At 36.2% G+C, this 24,815-nt stretch overlaps 1 protein-coding gene across 5 annotated transcripts in view; it reads left to right on the top strand.

Annotated features, from left to right (window-relative positions):
• Positions 1-23: 23 nt before the first annotated feature.
• ANKRD10 (ankyrin repeat domain 10) overlaps positions 24-24,815 on the top strand; it is a 38,299-nt gene continuing 13,507 nt past the window's right edge. For 2 of the 5 annotated variants that reach the window (XM_026068059.1, XM_026068058.1), the window contains exons 1-3: positions 25-370; positions 6,317-6,469; positions 14,000-14,091. In XM_026068059.1, coding sequence (XP_025923844.1) covers positions 170-370; positions 6,317-6,469; positions 14,000-14,091 — 446 coding nt within the window. In that variant the 5' untranslated portion in view covers positions 25-169. Of the gene's footprint in view, positions 371-4,816; positions 4,971-6,316; positions 6,470-13,999; positions 14,092-24,581; positions 24,612-24,815 lie in introns of those variants that run through there. The other 3 variants (XM_026068056.1, XM_026068057.1, XM_026068060.1) reach the window with 3 other exon arrangements.

Raw genomic sequence — 24,815 nt, 5'->3', positions numbered from 1 at the left:
CGGCGCGCCCGGGCCCGCCCCGCTTCCTTTGTGCTCGGGCAGCTAACGGCAACCGCAGTCGCCGCTTGCAGCCTGGCCAGCGCGCCTCTGCCCGCCCGCTTCTCTTCTCCCCCCCCTCTTCCCTGCTCCCCCCTCCTTCCCCTCCCGCCGCGCTTCCCCCCTGCCCGCCATGTCGCTGGGAGCCGGCCCTGAGGCGGGTTTCTCCAGCGAGGAGCTGCTGACCCTGCGCTTCCCCTTGCACCGCGCCTGCCGCGATGGGGACGTGCCCGCCCTGTGCGCGCTGCTCCAGAGCTCGCCCCGCTCCGACTTGGCGGCCGAGGACTCCTTCTACGGCTGGACGCCCATCCACTGGGCCGCGCACTTCGGCAAGGTGGGGCCGCGGCTCGGCCAACGGGACGAAGGCGGGCGGCGGGGGGAGGGGGGGGAGGAAAGAGGGCGCGAGTCCCGCTCGCGCGCAATGCGGCGCCATCTTTGCCCCCTGCGCGCGCGCGCTGCCGGGAGGCGCCCGCCGCCCCCCTGTCCTCGGGGCACCGGGCGGCGGCGGTTTCCTCGGCCGCTCGTGGGGCAGAGCCGCGGCGCTCGGGCTTCTCTCCCCCCTCCTGCGGTCGGTGGGGTTGGTGGCACCTGCCACCCCTGAACCGCTCGCCTCCCCCCGCCCCCCCCGGTCGGCGGCGGCGGGAGTGGGCGTCCCTCCGCCCCCGCTGGCGGGCGGCCGTGGGGCTCCCGTTCAAAAGGTGCCTGCCTGGGTCACCGGCGAGGGGCCGCGGGAGCCAATGGAGAGGAGGAGGGGCAGGGGGCCCCGCCCACCGCTGCCCCCTCGGACCTCCCACGCGGCCGGAGCCGCGGCGGCGCCGCTTCCGCGCGTCCCTACTAACCCACCCTCTGCTCGTGCCCCATGCTTTGTCCGCAGAGTCTAGTCATGGCCCTTGTCGTCGTCAGACTCCCCACCTGGAGACTGTTTTGTTGTGGTGCGTCTGTTATGACAACCCGCTTGTTAGGCGTTTGGGAAGAAGATGATTGTGCTTGTAGAGCGCTCCTCTGTTGCCTTCAATGTGAAAGACAAATTGTGGTGTATATACGCACGTATGCGAGCATGGAATTAACTGCCTTGGCATCAGTGCGATGCAGAAAAGATCCAGATATGAAAAGTAGCTACGCTCAACTATAGATGTCGTTTCTCGATTCCACGGACAGAGTTGTGCGTTTAAGTGAAGGGTGGAAGCTGCTCGGTCCGTGTTCCTGAAACCTCTGCCTTCGCATTTTTTAACCTTAAGGTTCAAAAGGACCTGGTGATCTTTCTGAGCTGACAGGCAATGTTTGAAGCCTGCTATATAAGAAACCTAATGCCATTTTAAAAATAGTCCTTTGGTGGATTAAGAAGCTTGAAAATGAGAATTAGCAGCTATTCAGGCAACAGCCAAATGGAAAAGTTGCCCAAATATTTTTATAAAATACCTTTCTTCTCTGGCTTATCCTTAACTTCAAAAGCTTAAGATGGCCATTATCCAAATTTATTGATTTATGTAGGCCTTTCCTAGCTCTTAATGCTATTAATATTCTTTTCAATGCAGAATTGTAGCCTGGAAATACATGGTTTTTCCACTGATTTGTTTGGCTTTTGATTTTGAGGGGTTTTTCTTGTTGTTGTTTTCCCTCTCTTTCCCAACATATTTCTGTCTGTTTATTGATTGTGTGCTAGGGAAGGAAAATGAATGTACTTAGGCAGTCATAATGATTTATGAACATGTATTAGGAGATGGGTTCTGTATGTTAGATGATGGGCTCTGCAATGCTTGTTTGAGAAGCACTTTAGGAACATAGCTGAAGTGGTTGTTTACCTGTTCAGAAGCTAATAGTCTTTCACATTTAGAAATAAATGCTTAAAAAAAACCCTTGTCATGAAGTAAGCTTGTACAAAATGCTATGATTTGGCATTATTAGGCATTATCAGTCTTCTGCCTATCATGTTATTTTATGATTCCTGTTTCCTTTCTCCATCTTGTAAGAATTTCTCTTCTGTCCGTGCATGCGGCAGTCTTGCTTTTGCCCTTCAAATGTGGAGTTGGGCTTTGGGGGCATCCCTCCCTCACTCCCTCCCTCTCCCTGGAGCCTCTTGTGCTTTTTACCTATTATGCTAGGATATATGAGGTTTTTGTGTATGTTATCATTCCTGTCAGAGACTCTTAGAGAAACAGCTGACAAAGGGAACAATGTAAGCACAGTATCTTGTAATGTTCATTCCTAGGTACCCACAGCAAAATGTACTTTGGTTTTGGGGGGTTCTTTTTGGTTGCATATGGCGGGGGAAACAAATCTGTCAAGGGAAATGAAACTTGCAAAGATGATATAGGCTACAGATGTTTTTATACTACTCTGCAAATATGTGCCTTTTTAAAAGTCTTCTGACAGCAGTGACTTCAATTTATGAAAGTCATGCGCATGTTCTTGTTGCGTGTTATTTCTTTGAGCTAGAGACTATACAGCACACTTCAAAAAGATGCACTAATGTAACTGGATCCTAAATTTGATTTGTTTTGTGTCCGCTAGGGACAATTACACTTTTACCTTTCACCTGTTGATTGCCAAGAGTGAAACAATAGCTTTCAGCGAATGTTCACATGCATGGCTTTTATATTCTTTTTTATGACTTTTTTTCCCCCCCCCAAATTCAGACTGCTCATAAATTGCAAATGAAAAGTTCTGCTCTTTCTCAAAGTATTGGGATTTTAAAATGGTTGTGAAGCGTTCATTAGTAGTTACTCAACAAGACTCTTCCCCTCTTCTGGTACTTTTTTGTTTCTCTTGATTTTGGGGGGGCTTTTCACTTGTTTGTTATTCTTTTCCTGAAAGAAACTAGACAACAACAGAACTTCATGGCTATTCTTTTATCATAGAGTAATTTAGCAGTATGATCCAGGAGACGTGTTGGTGGCTCTAACTTCGTCTCTGCATGAGGCTGGAATGACAAAATCACTCTAGTTCCTTTCTGGAAGAAGTCTTTGTGGAATGACTTATAAGCAGTAAAATCTAAAAATTCATACATGTATGCGCACAAGCACACGCAGCATCAGTCCAGAGTTGGTGAGCTTTAACAATATACAAACCTTTCTTTTCCTTTACTTGTCGCACAAGTTGAACATGGAAGAAAGCCTCACTATATCAAAGGGCACTACAATATTATTATAGAATAAAGCTTTGTAGAACTACCTTCTTGCACACAATTGTAGATATGCCACAATGAGGAAGCACAATCAAAAGGCAGTATCCATTAGAAATGGATGTGTGAAAGAGGAAAAAAGTTTTTTATTTGGAAATACTAGTCTAGTAGCAATAAAAATATGGTATCTTAAAAAAATGAAAACATGGTATTTAGAAATAAATATGTCTTATTTTGTTGAAACATACCTGAAGAGCTTACAAATAATAATTAAATTATAAGAAAAGTGAATTAAAAATGATAGATGAGTATTCCTGGTTGTAATATTTGAAATTCTAGTGAAAGTATGCTCTTTTTGTTTGGTTTTTGGTATTTTTGTTTGTTTGTATGATGTATTCTCAGGATATTCCCTGACAGCAGTTCTCTCCTTATAGATTGAGATCTAAATGGATTATCATTAGAGCTGCTATATTCAAATTAGAGTTAATTATATAGTGCCCTAAATTTTACTGCCATTCTGTAGTTTTCTGATGAAAAGAAGATGGATCAGAATGTGAAATCGTTAGTGATCTGAAAAGCTGCCATATAGGTAGAAAACAAAAGGCAAGGATAAAATAGAAAGCTGCTGTTACTTTGCTTTATTTTTTTACTTATTTTCATTTTTATTTTTAACTGCTTGCATATGTATTTTTTTTCTTTAACTGTACCTGCTTGTTTGTACTCTTCTCTGACATTTAAATATATTTTTGCCATTTGGCCATTTACATCATAGCAAGCAAAATAGTAGTGCAGTACACTGTTTCTTTTGGGACAAAAGCATTACAAATAAAAATGTCAATCTCTTCCTTGGTATTTTGCCAGTATCATGGACTACATGGATACTTGTGCATCTTCTTCATTAAATCACACTTTCACCTCCATTTTTAGGTATAGTAATAAACTGGAAAATGTCTCTAAGTAAAAAAGGGTGCTTAACAAGAGCAGACTCGTGTCCTGTCCTAAAACATAAGTAATCCAGTGGGTTTTTGGTTTGAGGTCTGTTTGCATTTTACTATCCACAGAAGTAACTTACCTCACTTTTCAATAGTGTTGGAAGAAGCAGTTTTTTCTGCCAGCCATGATATAGAAGACAGCATGCTTCAGCTTTTAATAGGATGCAGCATTGTTTTCATTGTTAGAACCCTTTAAGAGATAAGAAAAAGAAAAGCTCAAGGAAAAAAAAATTTTTACATGTGAAGTCATATTTAATCATGACATGTATCCATCTTATAAAGCAGATTTAAACAGTGCTAGAAGACACTGGTTCATTAGTTCCACTCCCCCCCCCCCCCCCCCCCAAATTGGCAGACTGTAATGCCTACCTCTTTCAGCCCAGTTTCTGTGCAGGAAGTACTACTCTTTGCTGAAGTTATAATGCTTATATGAAAGTGTTCTCAAATTAATTCTATAAAAAATCTATTTCAAAAACTGGCTGAACTTTTGCAGAGGAACCTCTGGGTGTAGCTGGTGTTTTTTTCCATCATTAGTAATTATTTATTAAAGGTTAATGGCCATATTGGGAGTGCTAGTATGTAGACAATAAGAAAAATCTAAGATCAGAAAATACAGCATTTATTTGGGTAACCTAGCATTAGAATTATATTTTTATTATACTAGTTTTGCTATACCTTGATGTAACTATCACTGCTTTTTTGCAGTACTTGTTTGCTTTTAAAAAGATACTTTCTCTTTTGTTAATGTTAAGGTTTATGGAGCTAGATTCATTAGTACTGCAATATTTCAGTTACCCTCACCCCTGGACACTTTCTTCATGGTGAGTTTGCAAAACTAATAGAAAAATACTTTAATAGTGATTGGTCCTTTTATCTCATTTACGTAACTTGTTGAGATCAAGAATGTACAGGTTAAAAAAGATATATGAGTAAGACTGACATTAACCAGCAGCAGAGAATATCATTGGAATTTTGATGTTTATGCTTTCAGCCTTAATCAAGCTGCCGACTGACTTTCTGATGTTTTCTAATCACTCCTTTATGAATGAATTATTCCACAGCTGTTGTATGGCTAATAAACATTTTTTTTAATTATGGGAAACTGACCAGTAGATTTTTGTTTTATATGACCCAGTGCCCTGAATCATTGCGGTAGGGATTTTTTTTTCTATTTTGTTATTGTGTGTGTGTGTGTGTGTGTGTGGTGGTGTTTGTTTTCTAACCACAATAAATTGAAGCCTAGACTAACTTGTTTATTTTACGATAGTGCATTCCTTTTCCTATCAACAAAAAGACAGTGTCACTATGTGAAACAGAAAAAGAGTACTTTTTGACTGTTTTTGAAAGTTGAGGTCATCATGGCTGTGGTTTCTTAGTGTCTACAAATGTGATGTTATGAACATTTAAAAATAGCAGCTGTTCTGATATCTGACACTTCTGGTTAGTATGATAGGAAAATGAAAGCCAGAATATAGAGAGTGGCAAAGTAATTTTTTTTTTTTAAAGCCAAAAGCTTTTTTGTTAGCACTACTACAGACATGCATGCTATCTCATTTTAACAGCTCTTCAGCTGTAATAACAGGAAAGTGGTGAAAATGATTCATTCCTTGTTAGATATAGATTAACTTTAAAACTGTTAGTTTTCCTTAATAATCTGCTTCAGTTCCTTCAGGAAAACATTAAAGAAGTTTAAAATCTTTCTTTCATTTTCCAATTTACTTTCCTCTAAACTTTCTGAAAAATACTTCTGTATATCTCCTAACAAGACTCTATTATTTTGGCAAAAATTAATTAATGTCTGTTTATTATCATGTTTGCAGCTTTGCTATTTCAGGAACTTTTTTTTCCCCCTCTAACAAAAGTGAACCAACTTATCCGTTGAAGTCAGCTCTGAGGTATTTGTGCCCCCTCCTCCCCCATCCCAAAAATTAATGTTGACATTCAGTTTTGAGGGGGAGAATTAAGTGCTTTTCAGGTATGGTATCTGATCAAAGAATATAGGGAGAAAGGGAACAATCCTAATGTTTACATTCTCACTGATTGTTTTGCATCCACTTAGTTTCACCAGTTATGTTAATTTTCTGGGATGTTTTTATTTAACCCGTGCTAATTGTGTCATAGCACATCTTTATAAAACTTTTATTTTTATTCCCTCATGTCTTTAAAGCTGGAGTGCCTAATGCAGTTAGTGAGAGCTGGAGCTTCTGTAAATGCCAGTACAACACGTTTTGCTCAAACACCAGCCCACATTGCTGCTTTTGGAGGACATCCTCAGTGCCTGATTTGGTTGATTCAAGTGGGGGCCAACATAAACAAACAGGTATGGACTAATGCATGTTTCATGTCTGTGTATAATTTTGGAATGATGGTTTTGGTCCCTTTTTACTGCACGTATCTACATGTACATGTAAAGATTATATCCTAAACATGAGCATAAGTCAAATGACTTGATGAAAAAGGCCTGTAACTGATAGTTGTCGTAGAGATAGAACTAATAAATGTTCTTTAAGCCCCTTAAGATTTGGAAAGCATGCTTATTTCTATCAGGAATTGACATCTTGCTACTTCGTGGAACAAAATGGTTTCATGCTGGTCTGGTGTTGACAGCATTAGCGATTATACTAATATTGTAATGCCTCCATAGGAGGAAAAAAAAATAAAAGAAAAAAAACTAATGAGAAAGGTCTTTCTCATTTAAATATATCAATAATTGAAAAATGAACTAGTGACTTCACCATTATCTACTGAATCACAAGACCTTAATGGTTCTTCATGATTTAGTCATAAATCTAGCTAGTACTAGTAAGGCCTGCCATGGTTTATTTTAAGTTGTATTTGGTTTCATACTGTTTCCATTTTTAGATTATTTCTAAAGTTCTGCTAGTAACTTCCTGTGAGTAGGTCAGAAACACGTACTTTGTTAACGAAGTATGAATGAGTGAATTTTTTTCTCTGATAATTTTCCACTACTGTTACTCTGTGTGTGGATAATGCTTTATTTGGTAGCAGAGAGTGGATTAATACAGCAAAATATATGTAAAGGACTCTTGTACTCTGCTACAGTAACAGAATCAAGTGTTTAAAACTTCTATGCTTTTGCAGAATCCATTCAGTACTGAAAGGATCTATTTATGTGCTGTGCATACATAATATGTACCTTGAGATCAGTACTGGAAAATTTTATTTATAATGTTCTATGATAGTAAATGCATATGCTCTAATATTAATTGCTAAAGCTGTAGTACAGCACTGCAGCTGTAAAATCTCTGGCCTGAAGCATCTTACTTTTTTGTAAAATACTTAGTGGCCAGACTGTGTTTTATATGCAATAAAGTTAAGCTAAGATTGCAGAAGAACTTGAACTTTTGCATTTCTAGAACTTTTTTAGTTATGCAAAAATAAGAAATGGGGAAGTTTGTGTTGAGTTTGCAGAAAAGAAGGCTGGTGCATTGAGAACAGCTGTGAGAGACACCAAGAGAATTGTAGAAACAATGAAGGTGACTGGATGCAGAGGCTATAAACCACATCTTCTCCTTGATACCTGAAACAAGTAACTTATGCAATAAGCTATTATTGCGTAGCAGTAGAATCTTCAGAAAAGAAAATGCAAGAACTAGAAATGCATCTGGAGTCCAGGTGAGAATGTAAAGAAATGGTGATGAGAGAGGAGACATGGCATGCATGGACTAAAGATCTACATATATCTGCTAAATGAGAAGAGAAGAATGAGTGCAGATGAATGAATGAGAAGAATGAAAGCTTCAGCTATGAGGATAAAGAGAACTGATCAGTGAGGTTGAAATGGAGTTGAAGAACAAGGTTGCTGTCCTGCAACATGATGGAAAAAAAATTGAGAGATCTAGTGGATGAGGTTATAACAAAGAAGGAGGTAGCATTTAGCCCTCAAAAGAAGAGGAGAAAAATGTGGAGAGATCCTTCCTTGAGCTCAGGGCAACAATGTAGATGTCTTTAAGGGAAAGCAGAAGGCAGTATAATCTGCAATTAAAAGCAGACTGGAAACTCATTCCCGCTTAAGGAGTGGGCTAGTCTTCATGACTTGGGAGTATTCTTTCTAAACCGATGGCCTGTCACTAAGCAAATCCAAATAATAAAGATCTGTGGTCCTCCACAGGAGGAAGAGTGATGTGGTCCTGAATTTTTTCTATTGAGATAGTGATGATCGTATCCTACAGATTTCCAAGGATGGATTTAGATACTGACAGGGAGTGGACACTAACATAAATAATACATGTCTTCCACAATGTAACCTACCAATATGTTGATGATAATGGTAGGGTCAAGTTACACTTGAGTGTAATAGGCAGCTGCTTTCTATTTATTTATTTATTTTTAACCCCCACAAAATATTGATTGAACATGCAAGAAGTATCTTAATTAGATTTAGTAATAAGGTAAGAAGATAGCTCTAATTAATTAAAATGTTAGTAGAAACAAAAACAAGTCTCCAAGTTGTCTTTGTTAAGATGCTACTGGTCAGTCACACAGGTTTTACCTGCACAAGAACTGAAAGCTAGACAGTATATTTAGGTGCTACTTGTAGGAGCAAACACAGCCTGCAGATACTTGGGACGTTTCATATGTGACCATGAAAAGCATAGTGTAGTTTATCTCCCCAGTTCCTTCCTGCTGTTTGCTCACTTAAAGTCAAATTCTGTTACTCTTATTGGAACTGCTTAATAAATGATCTTAGTTTCTTATTTATTGCCAAACAATTTCAGGTTATCATGTAGGGCTTCCATGCACACTTCCAAGCTTTTGTAGCATTATTTCCTGATGCATATTTTGATTATTCCTCTCAGCTCCCTGACTGATGCTGTCCTTCAAAGAGACATAGTCACTGGCTAATGCCTGTGTGAGGACAAGTGTTCTGACAACACTGGATTCAAAACACATGCTGAGAGAGATCTGGGAATACTTGATACTCGAACTAGTAAAAATATGATTCCAAACTGATTCTTAGTCATTAGCTCCAGACTAATTTATCACCTTTGGGAAAAGAAAAGGATAGCTTCTGGAACAGAATCCACCTGAGTCTGAGTCCTGGTGTAAACCTCCAGTACTCACTAGAACTTCCATGCATGCTTTCTCATCTGGCCTGAGGTTTTTAGCTCACACTGCTGGCCACAAGTTCAGGGAAAACATTAAGATGCATATCTCAGTGCTGGTGACAGTTGCCCAGGACCCTATTCAGGTAGCAATGATTAAGGACAACCGCTGAAAACTCTGCCTGTCACAACTGTATCTTGCTTCTTAGCAACTTTTCTTCCCATTCTTAGAACCTCTGTTTCCTCTCAGAAAGAAACAAATTTCATTGCAAAAGCCCCTGTTTGCTCTTGGATCTGTCTCTCTCTGAATGGTGGGCAGGTTTTTTTTGTTTGCTTGTATTTTCTTTTTCCCTCCTCTCCCCACAAAGGGTCACCATAAAAATTCACAGGAGAAAGCTGAAGTACCAAGCAATGATCCTGCCTATTTCTACCCAGCAGTGGGCAAAAGAGAAAGCCCTACTTGGTGGGTTTTTGCCCTTTTTCTTTTTTTTTTTTTTCCTCTCTTCTCTCCCCTTCATTGGGCATTCCTGTTAATTATTCTTAGTATCATTGTGAGTCAACACCTCCACTTATCTGCCTGCCTGCTCTAGTTCTCTGTTACAGTGCAAAGCAATTATACTGCTGCTACTTTCCCTGATTTTTTTTTTTTTCTGTTGCTTTATCCTTGTCATAATATAGGTTGATTCTGTGCTGCTATGCACAGATAATCATGAGTCCTTTTTAATAAAAGGCCTGTTAATTCATTTAAATATTTTTCCATCTGGACTTAGCATGTTAAATTTTTTTCCTATTGGAAATGGCCTGTGTTGATTTGCAGAAAACAGCTTCATGTGGCCTACCTTACAATAAAGGGATAAGAAATACTGCTTCTATACAGGTGATGCTAATTTACTTTTCACCCAGCCAGTTATCACCACGTGGCAGCGGTGACAGCAAGAAAGAAGACTAAGGAGGGTAGGATTACCCATGCTGGCAAGAACTGTAAGCACATTGATGTCTTTGGGAGAAAAATAATCTCATTCCTTTGTGTTATAGTTTTGTATTTCAAACTACCTATTCCTGCTGGATTAAATCTAAATAAATAAAAATATTCCATCAGCTCTCATCTGTCCTCAAAATCCAGAAGGAGAAACGATCATGAATTTGAAGCATTATTAGCAAAGAATTGGAACCATACTACGGTCATCTTCACCTTCTTCACTTCCCGGCTTCAGAAGGGAGAGGGTGCTGGGTCTAAGAAATCTGAACATCTTTTGGAAATGTGATGAGTTCGTAGAATTCGGAATTCTGTCAGTTGAGTAAGGAACTGAGTTAGTTTGTACTTGTTGTCAGGTAAGATGGTGCTTCCATGTCTCAGTAAGATCTCTATACTAGAAGTATTTTTAAAGTGCTCACATAGTTAAAAACCTCCAGTGCTAATGTGCGTGGGGGCATCTTGTCTTAAAAGGAATAGTTACAGGTAAGTAACTTTTCTATTTTTTTTTAATAAAAAGCAGAGGATTAAAGGTACTAGTTAATTTTTAACTGAATCATTTAGGCATTTAGAGCAATTTCACGTTTTCTTCTCCAGATTCAATTGAAAGAGATGAAAGCTAACAGAAATTTGCATCCCCCCAAAAGATGGGAAGAGGCAAATAGAGTAAAAAATGACTGTAGACTGGACTGAATAAATAATCACCTCTAAAAGAGGAGCGGGAATAAGCAGAGTAGCAAAGACTTCAGCATAGAAATAAAAAGAGAACAAGGAAGGAAGCTAGGTAGCTATTCAGTAAAATGAGATACAACTCAAAGATAATTTAGTCATAACCCCAAGCTAAACAAACTGCACTTGTCTTCAGAAAGGACAGTGTTCCTCCTCCATGGGAATTTAGAACTTAGTTTGCTCCATGTAACCAAAAAAGAGGCAGGGAAGAGGGGTGTCTTGTGCCCCAAAATGTATGATGCCAAGTATAGAGCCAAGTAACCTAGCCACTGAACTGTTCTCAGGAGCTTCTTGAAAAACCTGTTTTGTTGCTTTTTTTTGTGTGTGTGGCCATCCATTCTAGTTGTTGAATCTAAATAGAATTGTTCTGAAGCCTTGTTTTCTTCTGTAAGCTTGATATTTTGGATGTGTTTTAAGAAAGAGTAAACATTAAAGCCTTCTTGTTTAGTGGGAAATAATTTTTGTCTTCCATTCTAGCTCGTGACCTAGAGAGGATTTCTTTGTAGAACTAGGAAAATATTTCAGATAAATGGAAGTGCGAATACATTCAGTCTTCTAGGAGAACTTCAAAAGAAGATAATGAACATTAGTGATAACTGAAAGTTAGGTGCAGTAATTAAAAGGAATGGTATAAAAATCTAAATTCACATATTCCATAATTCTCTTAAATATTTTCTCAATTCCTTGGCTTCGGAGAAGGGGATACTGGCTTTTCTAGGTGAGTGGTTGAAAGAAGCCCTTCTTAAGGCATGTACTCTTCTGAGGTATTTACCTTTTTCTCAGTATTGGTGGGGTGATTATTAGCTGCTGCAAGTTTAGGTTAATCCTCTTGGATTGGTGCCTTGGTGAGGAGCTCTTTTGCAAAGGAAGAAGAGCCTTTCCTTCCTCATCATTTCCCCACAACAGTACTTAATTCATTCAGTTCTCCAAGCTTTATCATAGCATAGCTGGCATACCTAGCAACATGCTAGGTATATGGGGCTAGTAAAGATCCTCCTCATCTGTCATATGCATGCCTAGTTGGAATAACTTGCCCTGAACGGAACTCTGATCCTGAAGGTTTATCTTTTAAGTTAGAGTGGGATTATAAATATAGATGATGAGCCAAATTAAGAGGCAAATCCCTTCTTTTTCTGCACTCTTACCTCTTCAGCAGGAGGGGGTAATGGAAGCCGAATAACAAAATGATGAATTGAAGACAGGTTCCATGATGGGAAATGAACTATTTTATGGAGGAAATTGTTTTGGATAAGTTAGTGCCAAATAAATTCCCATGTATGATAGTTAATAAAACTTTATCCCCATTAAATATATCTGTCTTCCTGTAACTTCAAATAAAGATAAATACCAGAAATAATAAATGGGAGCAATAATAATAAGTAAGAAAAATTATGTAAACTTCATTGGAAGGCAGTCTTCTTTCCATCAACTACAGACAGCCCTCCTGGAAGGAGGACTGTATGGCTCTTTTCTAATCACTAAGGACTCTAAGGAGTTTTCTGCTCTTCCTGCCTCCAAAACTCTGCTAGCCTTAGCAATTTCCCTTAGTTTATAACATGTCTTTGTTACCATTATTGTTACTTTCTGTTCAGCTGAATGCATGTCTTAAGCATTGGTAGACTGGTTTATCATCAGTGAATTTGTGTGTAACTTGTTATAATAATACTTTACTCTGAAATTAAATTGGCAAGTAGCAAATTGAGAATACATAAAACAATGAAAAATTCATGTTCAAGTTATATTTACACGGTCTAGATGATGTGATCGGATTTCTCAGAAGCTTAGCAGAGATCTTAAAACACCTGTTACCTTCAAGATCAAAATGGTAGTAAGATTATATTTTGAATATGTTTGTATTTCAAATAGAACTAAAATGTAATTAGTACTGTAAAGTTAGGTGTGAACATCATTTTGTGTAAAGACTGGCAAGTCAGTGAAGATGTGCAATAGTTCCTCTTGGCGCTATTTTAATAAATGGAATGGGGAAGCAAAAATTAGACATATACAGTTAGAGTTGGTTTAATGTCAGTGGAACAGACAAGTCAAGTCTGTCAAAAATTGAGAGAGGAAAGAAAGGCTGGGGAAGAAATAAAGAAACTTGCTAGGCAATTAAAATTTTGAGGACTGGGACAATAAATCCATGTAACAAACCAATAACTGAACAGTTACTTGCTGTTTCAAGGCAACATCCCCTTACAGGTTCGCCTGCATGGTTCCTGATACTGATGGTTAGTTGCACGTACTGAATTTCATCTGCAGTCTATAGATCATGACGCATGAAATTCACCTGCTGCTTACCAATTGCATTTATACAATTGCTGTAGATTCTTTCTGTTATCTGAGAAGCTAGTTTGCAGAGAGGAATTTCCTTAAAAAGCAATGCACTTTACTCAGTATGTTTGCACATATTGTGAAAAGGCTGAACGATTAGATGTGCTGGTTAACACTACTGGAATGTAAATGGATAAAGATAGTCTCAAAAAAGAAAAGTCCATAAGACAAAGGGGTCAAACATACATGTCTCAGGAGAGATCTGGCCTGTATATTTCTTGTGAACCCCAGGGTCATATTTATATTGCAATGGAGATATGCACAGATATTCCTCACCTGGTGAGTATTCTTGATGTAATACAGTACTGTTTCAGTGTGTCAGCAAGATCTGGAAGCAGTATAGTCCCACGAGTATGACCATACTGCTTCTAAACTCAAGATGGCTTGCTCAGTGCAAGGTATTAGGGAACAAATGTGCTAGGAAACGAAATATGATGGTGTTAGTATAACTTGTTATTGTAATATGGGCTGGTTTTTAACCAGGTTTGCAGAATATGACTGTACTGATTACCAGGTTATTGGATAATGCTCATCTTAAGAGTTAATGCCCTGGCCGTTACTTCCTACTAAGTATCTATTTACCTCAGAGCCTACTGCAAACTTCAAAATAATGTTATAAAGTACCTGATGCATTTGCTAGTCAATAAATGCTGCATTTATATATCTGCTTGCTTAATTAAAATGAGTAATGTAAAGTAAGCTTTCATTTTTAAAAAGACTATACTTGACAAAATGTAGTTTGTCTTTACAGGATTATGTTGGTGAAACTCCTATTCATAAAGCAGCACGGTCTGGTAGTATGGATTCCATAAGTGCCCTTGTGGCTCATGGTGCGCAAATAGAGTAAGTGAGGTTTTTTGCTTTGTTGATTGTTGTGTGTTTAGCTAACTAACTTAGACCAGTAAACACAGATACTAATGTCAGAAAGAAAAATCAAAACAGCAGATACTTGACTAAAAGACAGCTAGACATGTTCAACTGTAATAATGCCCAAAATGTGTTGCATGTCTAGTAATAAAGCATATTGTACTTAAGTAATATCACTGTGCTACATTAGTATTGCATTTATATCTGATCTATTAAAATTATACTTAGCAAGCTTTTGTGAAATGCCCCCAAATTGCACGTTTTATAAAATGTATAGTTATTACAACAAATTTACACCTTACACTGGTGAATAAATTTAGAAAGCAATGCAAAAACAACATCATGTGCAAAATAGCATTTCACTCACTCCTAGCCATTAGTTTAATTCTGTTTGTTAGTATATCATGTATTTGCACTGTTAACTTTTTTCTTTAAAGGTTTATGTACTGCAAAAACATTCAGAAAATCTCACAAACTTTTGCAACTTACAGCATGGACAAAATGGATGCAGTTTTCACCTAGAAATGTTGAGTATAAGCTCTATGGCTTATAATAACGTAAATACTTTAGCAATTTGTTTTAAGTAGAACTAGCCTTATTATATTAAATGATAACTAGTCTGTTGTATTTTAACCTGCAATATGAAACTTTTGAGTTGTAAGTGAAATAAGAATCATATAGTTAATTTCTTGTTTTACCCTTTGGTTTCCATCTTACTGTTTTTGTAATGATGACCTAATAAATCTACCTTAAAATTTAACTTTTTCAATGGTATCATAGAGTATTCAGGAAATATAGTAACTTTTAAGTTAACTGTAATGAGCAAATTACTTTATATGAATGAATCATTTCATAAAAAATGACGCTGAAGTAACTTATGCAGCTGTCAATGTCAGTTATTGACAAGTTTCATGAAATCAATCTTAATTTTATAAATTCCCATTTTGCATTCACTTTCAAATGTCTTAAGATAAACTTGGATTTAAATTTACTGTGGAATTGAGCAAACCTTAATTATCATCATCAATTAGTATGTAATCTTGTAATTTTCAGAAAGCATTCAGTTGAAAGAGAAGTTTCAGAACTACATAAACAATTTGAAATGAGTGATGAGAGTAAGAAGAGAAAGTGTTAGATCCCATAGGACTTTCAAAATAAGTAGCTGAGTACCTGAGGTTGGAGATATGGCTGCAACTTTAATTTATGGAGTAAAAATTTTTTTAAACATCATATTTGCAAGACATAGTGAAAACATTTTTGTAAAAGTTTGAGAATAATGTCTGCCTTTGACCAAAGCTATTTTTGATCACTTTCTAATGTAAAATGCAGCAGAAATAGCACAGGTTTATAGCTGTTTTATTGAACAGAAAATAATTTGGATTCTCAGTTTTGTAACTTTAAATTCCGTCTGTGTTACAGTAGCATACACTCACCATGAGTTTTATAGGTAAATAAAATCCTGTCTGGGAAATGTTACCATCAATGATGCCAATACAGTAGGCTGTAAGAGAGTTTTTAGTCATTTAGAGGATCAGGACTTTTCACCAAGTAGTTTAATTTTGGGTGAAATTCTGGCCCCGAGACCCGAATGAGAGAGAGCTATTGACTTGACTGAGGTCAGGATTTATTCCATCGAATCTAGTTTTCAGACCCCATATTTTAAATAAGGCCAAATCCATGTGTATGCTTCTGACAGTGATATTAATTTTCGGTCATCTGGGTTTGAAAACTGGGCCCATATCTAATGGTTCTGTTGATTTCTTGATTTTTATAACATCTTGAAAATGTAGAACCTCTACAAATTTTATCTCCCTTATTTTGTGGCTTCTGTTAGGAGGAAAAAAAAAAAAAAGGAGGGAGACTTCATCCTTATTTGAGTTTTAGTTAGTATATCTTAACTGAAATGATAATTAACTGTGTAGGACCAAGGCAAGAGTTTATAGAACTAAGTACTAATCAGCAGAACTGATGTGCTGATCTGTACTGATGATGAATTTGGCTTTTTTGATGGGACTTAGGTCTTCTGATCCAGGCTTTATTTCCATATACAGTTATTATGGTATCAAAAAGTAGTTACGTGAAGATGCAGAGAATATCCCTTTTGACTGCAAATAGTCACGTATACTCCTTATGCCTGATATATATAGTAAACAGTGTTGCACCATTACTAGTTTCACAGAGAAAGTAAAACAGGGATGTTAAGATTTCATTATTACACTAATAATAGTTTTCAGCAGTGTAATATTGCAATAAATGTATTTTTAATAAGTGAAATACTGCTCTTAAAATGTAATAACTTGAACTACTGTAATCTTTGATATCAGCATTTACTGTGTCCCTGCATTATTCACTGATTTGGTTATACTGGAAGCCAAAGAATATTGACAATAGTCCAGTAAAGGATAAAAGTAAGAATTTTAGTTTGAATAATTTTACCTCATTTGAATTGTTCTACTCTGTTGCAGGCTTGTTAGTCTATTGCTTTTACAGAGAAATACAATATGTTGCAGTCTCTAAATTTCATCAAGTGTTGCATTGTTTTCCTAATTGATGAGAGAGAATTTGGGTCTCTATTCCTTTGTAAATTTTTAGTAATATTAAACAATAATAATTGTACCCCAGTGAAAATATTTTGATTTCTTTTGTGGTATTTACCTTCTCATTTTAGCTGAAGCATATTCTGTGCACAGTATGTCCTACAGCCATAAAAATGGTTGCTCCACTAACTATGGTATTCATGGACCCTTGAAGAGGGGGAAGCAGGTGGTCACAATGTCCTCATATGAGTGAAAAGGTTTGCTGTGTAACTGACTTTTTAATGTGGATAGTACCTTTTAAAAAGTATCCATAATAACTGCTGGATTTTCACTAAAATGGCATAATGATGCAATTTATGTATGATTGATTGTGTATTATTTATAATGGTGACAAACCAAGTGTCCACAGCTCTTTACAGAGGTAAAGCCGTCTTGGTGCCATGTTTTGTTTTGCTCTTTTAGTACACTATTTTTCAAATACTGGATATTATACAATTTCAGAGATTATATCAGAGGTTATATGTAAATATAAAATTCAGATATAAGCATAGGACATTGCTGAATAAATAATAATAATAATAAAAGTAGATGCAGCTGTTAATTATACTAATTTGAACTGTTTTCTTTCATTTCATGCCTATGTGTTAATGCAACTCAATTGTGTATCGTGTCCACTTGTGAATAAAAATTCTTCTGCAACTGTCATTTGAACAGTTGTATATTCCTTAGCAACTTGGTCTTGAGCTAGGAGAGAAGCTTCAAATACTAGTTTTTGTTTCATCTGTATTCTCCTGGGATAGAGAGAGATATAACTTAAGGTCAGGATGTGGCTTAATATGTATCCATCCATTTGAACATAGAAAATCTTGATGAAGAACGTTTCTGCTTATACTGATAAAATAATACCATTGTTACTTGCTTACTACAGAGGTAAATTGATCAAGATGCTTGAATACTGGGATAGGAAAGCTTTTATTTTTCCCAGGCAGAAATCTTAAGGTTTTTGGAAAATATAGTTTTGTCTACTGCGATGGGGTGCTACAAGGACTTGAAGAGGTATTTTCCTTTCTGGTTTCTGATACTCTGGTCTTCAGATTTGGGAAAATAACTGACATGCTGGAATAAATATACCAGTACATCTGTTTCTGCCGGATGACAGATTCATATCATAACATTCATCTGCTTGTTCAGGGAAACGTTTCAGCCACTTTCTTATTAAAGCTGACTAACATTCATTCTTTTTACAATGCCAGAAATGTTGCATCTCCAGTATTTATTTTTCTTAGTAAGAACTTTTCTCTAATTCTTTAACACTGACTTAATTCATCTTTACAGCTGATGTGCTGTGAACTGTGTTGCATTGTTTAAAAAGAAACGTAATTTCTTGTTGTTTCTTCACAACTGCTCCCCACCCCCTGTAACATAGGAATCTGTCTAATATAGATTCTCGTTGTGCCTTTGGATCAGCCCTTTGTGAAATTCTTGTAGTACTGTTCTTGTTGAAGTGAAATCTGTTTCAAATTTTAACTATGACCTCTACTGTGATTTCCCAGCTGTTCTTATTTGTACCTTTGCAACTTCTTGACTTTCTGAAATTCAGTTATCTTTAGTGAATAGACAGAAGAGTGATGTGTAGGTTTTGTGATGATAAACAACATAGAGACACCTTAAAAAATGGGTTATTCCTTTGTTATGTAAACAGTCAGTTCCTCTTAAGTCTGGAGGGGAAATTCTTATGGCCTGTTCTCTTCAAGGGTCTCAGAATTTGGATATCTCCTTTGTTAGTTTAGTTGTTTGTTACCTGGAAAACAGATATTGCTGCATGTGTCTGGATTTCTTCCTGCTTTTTAAAAAAAACTCTTAGCAGATACCTATAATTCTTTAGCATTTGCTTGTTTTCCTTATCTAGGTAACTTAACTACCCAACTTCTAATATTAAACTGCAACTCATTTCTGGTGTTACATACTCATGATTTGAAATGCCATTGCTGTGTCTTTTTTTTTTTTTTTTTNTTTTTTTTTTTTTTACTTTGGATGCTATACTGTTATATTGATTCAGTGTAGAAGAATCAACATCCTACTTTTTCTTATTGTCATTTACCCCATCTTGAGAATAATACTTCCAGTTCCTGCTGATTATTTGTTTACAAATAAGTTAGGTACTTTTTCAATAGAATGGCTGTTATATATTTATTACTATATTAATATTTTTGTAGTGTTTAATACTTTTTAACTCTGAAGATCTCTTCATAGATAATTCCTTCTGCAAACCTGATTGCCTTTTCTCCATATAGCAGTTAAATGGCCAGATTAATTAATATTGTTGTATTATTAGATGGTGCAGGATAGTTGAGGAAAATATGTGACTTTTTTTTGTTCTGTTTCATTGTGTGTAATAAGTATTTTAAGGCCCTCATACTAGTATTCTTGTCGTTAGTCATTCTGCAATATGGAGGCTACAAGTTTTGGGGTACTGGCTTCCCTTCCCATCACATACAAATTCTTATGGAAAGGCAAAGTTGAAGTGGCTTGTATATTTCAGTATAAATGTAGTGAAACTCTAATTCTTCTTGAAAATAATTACAAGTAAAGCTTGCTAGTTTTTTGCATGTTTGGTTTCACTCTTGATTTTTATCATTGTAGAAGAACTTAAGTGGTTTGTAGGAGGTTGTGACCATGGAGTTAGGCAGTATCGTAAGTTGTTTGGATTAGTTCCATGGAAATATTTGGGAATACTGAGACCAGTCATTCATATATGGATAAGTGGTAAATCAAAGAGAGGAAGAAAGAGGCTCAGTCTTACAGTAAACCAGGATGAGAGAGGATAGTTTTCACAGCCATAGCTGTTTTGTGTAATTGTAGGAAGCTGAGGCAAACTCTCAGCACTCGGTTCCCTGAGTCTGGTAGTGGATTATTCTTCATGAGGGTGAAATAACAGCAGTGGTTACTGACATCAGTTCAGAAAGAGAGAAGAATTTGAGAGGTTTGTACTTTTTGTGGAGAAAGTTAAATCCTTCATTAAAGCAGTGATATTTTGTGACCTTTCTTGAAGAAAGGGCGCAGGATATGGGTCAGCTTGATAGGGAACTTATTCATTAGCAATGAGACTCTTTGATTTATAGCACTGGTTTCTTTGCTTTTCTTCAGTCCAGAAGAGCTGGATAAAGGACAGTGAAATGTTATCAACACTTTTAAAAGATAACTAAGATTTTTGGCAGGAATGTTAGGGTTTTTTTGTGGGAGTGATCTGCCTTCTCAGATGATATTGTGTTTATGTTCACTGTGCAGCTTCCCTTAAGATAGGTTATTTTTCCTATGAAATAAGCTATTTCTTGCAACAGAAAGCTGGGTGTGGGGTGCAATTAAGTCAGGTGGAGAAATCAAGGTGTTACAAAGTAGAAGTTGGGTAGAGTGTGTTAGTACAGTGGCAGAAACAAGAATGCAGTATATTGACAAATAGAATTGCCTGACTAGTTCTGGTGGTTAGTTCAGATATCGGTGGTGGTGATCTATAAGGGTACTGTGCTTGATCTGTTGATATTTTTGACTGGATATATGACTGGAGAATTGTTGATTACAACCCATTCTAACCTTTGCAGGTAGATTTGTTGGTTTGGGTTTTATTTGCTATTCCAGTTTGTGTCTTTTCAATAGAGTTGATCATAGTTCAGCTAGTATCTTTGAATATGGACAAAAACATTAGGCAGTTCTGGCATGGTCTGTAGCATGTTCAAGTTGATCAGAAAAGGCTGTGAAATGTGTGACTTGTACTACAGGCTGAGACATATCTCCTTGCATGGAAGCTTAACAAACCCTGGGATAGCTTCAGCAGCTATAGTTTTGGAAGGATGTTCTAGAAGAGAAATATTCTTCTGTTTCAGAGCAGTTCTTTTTTTTATTTTGTATGATGTTGCTAATACATGATAGATAAATTTTCTTTTAAATTGAGAGAATCTTAAGTTGAGAAAAATTCTGTTAAGCTCATTTAAAGCACTTTCATGCACTTTACTAGTTTCTTAATCCAAAAGATCTTCTCTCTGCTTGAAGAAAAGATAATTACATTTGGTTATTTTTGTTGCAAAAAATAAAATTTTATATGATTTGGAAGTCTTCCTCTTGATGCCTATTACTGGAAAATAATAAATCCATCTGATACTGTTAGTCCTTTCTTTCTTGCTTTTTTTTCCTGTTGATATAAAAATAGTGGCTTGAAGTTCATTTACTTCAGTTCTTCAGTTTTATTCCCAAGCTTTTACTGTCCATGCTTTTTATACTAATTCTCATGAATTTTATCTTGCCTTTGTATTTGGCACATTTGATAGAAGCTTTCTTTCTTAATTTTTCTAATCCTAGGTTGTCACTGTTTTTCAGCTTATACATTGAGGAGAAATGTGGTGATTGTATTTGTTCCTAGAAGCACCCTGGCAGAATCTGTGTTGCAAGGCTATTATCTTTTCAAGTCAGGGTTTGCTCAGAACTTTTCCTTAATAGTTTTCCATAACACTTTCTGCACTGTAAGCAACTTTATCTACAATTCCTAATCTATTTCTAGAAGCATAACAGCAGTAGCAGTGATAGTTCTGATTTTCATAAGGTTGAATGGCTAATTAACTCTTTTCTATTGTCTTTGACCTTAAAGTGACTGCGCTACTAAGATGCTTATTTGAAATTCATTGTTGCTAGCTATCCAGGGAAACTTTATTTTCGTTTTAACAGGAAAGGTCTTTTCTATTATGCTATGTTGCAAGCAGACTCATTTTAAAAGTTACCATATCTTTCATAGCTTTTTTTGAGAGCTGTGTTTAGGAATCATTTCTTATGTGATTAAGTGTAAATTAAAATATATTGTTGATTTGCTTCTACCAGACAAAGTTAGATAGTGGTATATTGTTAAGGCAAAAGTTTACTTGGGAATATGAATCACTTTTTACAAGAGAAAGTAAATATCCAAGTCCACTGTTTAAGGTCGGTCTTAAAGCATTAAATTGGAAAACAGATATAGCAATAAGTGGCTATCTAAACCAGACGAAAATTCAACACGTTCCAACTATATAAATTAATTATAACACTTGACAATACTTAAAGCCTTGATGTTTTACTGATGATTCTAGTATTTTAGTATTGCATACCATGGTTCATGAATTCTTCCTTGTGCTCGCATTTGCTCAGATGTGAGTCGAAGTACCTAGGAGCTGGTTATAGCTGCATAATTCTTGGTGAACCTTGATTTTTGGTGTGAACAAAGCAGCTTCACAAAGAGCTTTATTCTTTCTAATATACTCGCCTTATGATTTTGGAGGAGGTGCTCCAATTCTTGACTGTAGTTTTAACAGTTTAAAATAATTTCAGCTGCCACATATTTTGTTGTGAAATAAAAACTTGGCACCAACTTGTGCTTTTGTAGAGGCCCAGAATGTAATCCTGGCATGAATTTTCATAGCTGTCCCCAGCAATGGCACACGTCTGTTAAGAATATTTTTCTCTTGGTATCTGAAAAAAGTATGTTCTAAAAAAACTATTTCACAACTTCTGTATTTGGACACCAAAGGGTTAAAACACTTAAAGTTTAGTATTTTAAAAACATTTTGCTTTAGAAATTTTAGAATAGTATACTGATGTTTATAGGAAACGTTTTTTCTCATTGTGGGCGTATTAGTGTTCTGATCTTTTTTTCTTTCTTCTTTTGTTTTGTTTTAATCCTTGTATCTGCTAATTTTTGTATAGGAATAGTTACTAATTCTTTTGAAATACAGCATACTAAATTTAAAGTAATTGAAGCCATGAGTTGACCAGTAATTTTAATCCATTCTGTATAAATTTCAGTGAAGAACTGACAAATTGGTTTCAGGATGAAAGTAATAATGCTTAAAAGGCATAAAAGGCTTAGTGTCTTGTTGTTAAGGTGGTCACATGATAATGGCTTACATAATGAATAATGTGCTACAGCACTTTATGTATGTTAATGTAACTTTTAATCTTAATGTTGCCTGCAAATATGTGATCCCTTATGATATAAGTTTCCTGTTTATGCACCATTGCCCGTTTAAATCAAACAGAAGATTCTGAAACTGTAAAAACTACACATGTCAATGTTTTACAGCTACGTAATTCGAATTGACTTGATTTTTTCAAGTAATCCTAGAAAGGGGGAGCATTCCATATAGAAACTGCTGAAACTGCCACAGGTGCTTCTCCGAAAACCTTACAGTTGTGGCATTGAATGTTCAGTATCGCTTCCTTTCTGCACACAAGGCATACTGTTGAGGTATTTGTTGCGGTGATTGGTTTTAATGCTAATCTAGGAATTCAGATATAGAATCTATAGATTTGCATGCTTTGCTTACCCTAATTTACAGTTATCTACATTTTTATTTGTAAACTAACAATAGATAAGTTGAGATCAGTATTTTTAACAGATATTACATTGATATACGAAAACTGTGGTTTATTTTCTTAGATTGTCGCATGGCATTAACAAAAACACAGTAAGCTGTAGGTGATGTAATCACTATTTAAAATTATACATTTAGGAGATTTTTTCTACATATTTACGTGTTTTTTCCAAAGATTTAATGTTGAATTTTCAGAGAAACATTTGTTTTGTTTTTCAAAGTATGTGACATTATAAGTGGAAGGTAGTGTATTTCGAGTAGTACATAGTAAAGATGCGTAGAAATATACGTGCTTTTCCCTCCAATAAGTAGAATAAATATGAACAATTGAAACAACTTAGAATCAAGTTTTTTTCTAAATAAATTCAGTATAATTTAAAATTCAATGTGAGAAGTCTATCTTTTATTTCTACAGAACCTTCTAAGAGTAAATCTTGTAAGTTATCCTGAAGTGAATCCTTCTTACAAGAAAGTTAGTTAGATTTAAACAATTTTAGATTAATTTTTTTTTCTACTTTACTTTCTATAACTTAATCATACTGGAAGTATCTTGCATATTTCTGAGAGCTTGCTTCAGATTTTTCTTTCTTTAGAGCATTTTTCAAAACAACAAACTGTGGTTAGATTTAAATAGTACAAAGCATCCTGCTTAACTAAAACTAAACTGAAAGTTAACTTCCTGTTTCTGTACACTGCTCCTATTTAGTCAGATTTTTTTTTTTTTTGAACAATAATTGAATAATTGAATTAGACCCTCAGTCAGCATTTTTAAAAGCATTTCAGAAGGAATTATCTGTGCATGTACTTCATCAGTATCCTCTTAATAGCTGCTTTAATTTGACACCAAGACTCTCAGATGAACTGGGCCTTTAAAATGGATATTGTGATGATGTCAACTGAAGGGAGAAAAATAGAATTTAAAAAAAGTCCTCTTCATACCAAGATTAATCAAAAGTTTTGAAGACTGCCTGTGGACATCACTTGATGGATGAAGAAAGTGGATTATAAGAGTGTTGTTTTAAGCACTGTAGAAGGTATATGAATAGATGTATATGCAAAAAGTCAGATCTTAAACTCTTAATAAACAGTACGTGTTTTTGAATTTATTTAAAAAAAAACACTTGTCACTACAGAATAATTCAAGTGTAAGATGTAATTTAGCAAGGAATTTTGAGATCACCTACTTCTACTTTTCCGTATCCAGACTTCTCTGAACTCTTTCTGTTTATTTATTTATTTATTTAGAATAACTTTATAATGAGAAAAAATTATCTTTTTGGTTACATTTGTCTTTTTTCTTTTGCCCTGGTGTTAGCATCTCATACTTCGGTATTTCAAGGAGAATAATATGTCTTTATCATTCCCAGCTCCTGGATTTTAACCTACATAGAAGGATGGGGGTAAATAATATCACACTTTATGTTTCTAATTTCTCTGCAGTAATAACAGTTGCATGGAAATAATGAATAAATTGTAAAGCAAAAAAAGAAATATTCTCAAGTGAAAGAATCTTAACAAGACTCAGTCTCTCTTTCAGATATATGAATTGCTTTGGAAATGATGCAAGGTATGTGTTTTCTAAGTGCAGAGCAAATTGACTTTCTGACCACTTAACAAAAACTGCATTTAGTTCTGGATAAGGTTAAGTCAGGGATTTCTCTCATGTTTGTCGATTCAGCCCTTCACATATACTCCTGTTTGGAGTAGATGCCAAAAAAAAAAATTTTTTTTCAGAGCTGTAGTTTTCAGTGTACTTTTTTCAGTTTCTCCA

This window comes from Apteryx rowi, unplaced genomic scaffold (assembly GCF_003343035.1).
Source record: "Apteryx rowi isolate R43461 unplaced genomic scaffold, aptRow1 scaffold_267, whole genome shotgun sequence".
Classification (NCBI taxonomy): Eukaryota; Metazoa; Chordata; class Aves; order Apterygiformes; family Apterygidae; genus Apteryx; species Apteryx rowi.
The sequence above is the reverse complement of the archived record's forward strand: the minus strand, read 5'-3'. Positions and strand labels throughout refer to the sequence as shown.